This window comes from Chanodichthys erythropterus, chromosome 5, assembly GCF_024489055.1.
Source record: "Chanodichthys erythropterus isolate Z2021 chromosome 5, ASM2448905v1, whole genome shotgun sequence".
Lineage (NCBI taxonomy): Eukaryota > Metazoa > Chordata > Actinopteri > Cypriniformes > Xenocyprididae > Chanodichthys > Chanodichthys erythropterus.
The window spans coordinates 2028684-2030000 of NC_090225.1; the positions used below are offsets into that span (position 1 = coordinate 2028684).

The following is a 1317-nucleotide window of genomic DNA, read 5'->3' on the forward strand; positions in this document are numbered from 1 at the left end:
GCAATATGAAGGTGTTTTGAGTAGTTGCTGTAATATACGGAACAGTTGGCAACCGTATTTCCATGTAGTTGCTAAGATCTTCAGAGTAGTTTGTAATGTGTGGCTATGTGGTAGCAAAATGTTTAGGGTGAAAACAAGCTTAAAACAAGCATTCTAAAACAACTTTCCTCTTTCACCCCGTCAGGTCTGCGTTTTCACTCCATGTCGTTTTCACTGCTGTTCAAATGTGACTAGTCAGCTCCACACGTGCCCTTACATCACTGTAGTCACGGGGGTGAAAGGTCAGTCCTGAAGGCATCATTTGTTCAGAACACATGTCATTCCTCTGCTTAATTTAGCTTGTGCACTTTCATTGGGCTGGAAACCTGTTGAGACAACTGTTGGAGGCCCGGAACAAAGACGTGAGGAGAAAGTCTGAAGAGCTTCACTTGAGAGCAGACAGCGACGCGAACACAACACCAGCGTTTATCTTCTTTGCAGATCTTTTCAGCGCTCATCAGAAGCTTATTTATGCTCAGAATTTACTGAAACCAAGAGTCTTCTCTCATCTCTGGAATGCGAAGATTCGGAAAACATGTCGATTTGCTATTTTTAAATATTTACAGTACGTTTCGAAGGTAAGCGCTTCTGTTTGCCCGCGAGGGTCACCCAGGGGTCTCCTTCCGTCTCCGCCGTCCCGCTCTTATCTCCAGGCTCCTCTGTTCTCAGTCAGAGAGGAAGTTTTGACAGCCAGACTTTACAACCTCCCGCCTGCGCTTTGCACATGCTCTGACAGAAGTCCAGTGACTTCATCCCTCATTCACGAAAGCTTCCCCTCCTCCTTCCCTCTCTCTCTCTCTCTCTCTCTTTGCAGTCAGGCAGCATGCCAGCCGTTTTCCTCTTGCTGCGCTCTCTGGTTGTCAGTCTCTTCAGTAGCAGATTAGCAGCCTCAGCCGTGCAGCTCCTCCGCAGAAGCCTCACGGCGGCTGCTGGCCACCTCGGCACCGTGCTGCGCCACATCTGGGACCGGCTCAGTTCCCAGGAGTCCAAGGAGGCCATCCTGGGCTGCGTCTTGTGCATTCTCAACATGCACAAGAAGGTGGACAACTAGATTTCGTGCATTTCTTGGACTTCGGACTTCTTATTTTTTAAATTTAGACACCAAATTCATTGTACTGAAGTAAACCATGTCGGAAAGTATTGTGAGGAAAATCCAGCCTTTCACCATTGGGACCAAACTCTCAGCGCCAGCCGTGCCGAAGTGCTCGGACTTGGATCCAGATGGTTACCTGCCAAATCGGACATTCTCGGACAACTGCAAACTGAGGCACCTGAATG

General features: G+C 48.5%; 1 protein-coding gene across 4 annotated transcripts in view; it reads left to right on the forward strand.

The window, feature by feature from the left end:
• Positions 1-1039: 1039 nt before the first annotated feature.
• LOC137020306 (spectrin beta chain, non-erythrocytic 1) overlaps positions 1040-1317 on the forward strand; it is a 74549-nt gene continuing 74271 nt past the window's right edge. For all 4 annotated transcript variants that reach the window (XM_067385624.1, XM_067385626.1, XM_067385627.1 and 1 more), the window contains exon 1: positions 1040-1317. This exon is cut by the window's right edge and continues 320 nt beyond it. In XM_067385624.1, coding sequence (XP_067241725.1) covers positions 1167-1317 — 151 coding nt within the window. In that variant the 5' untranslated portion in view covers positions 1040-1166.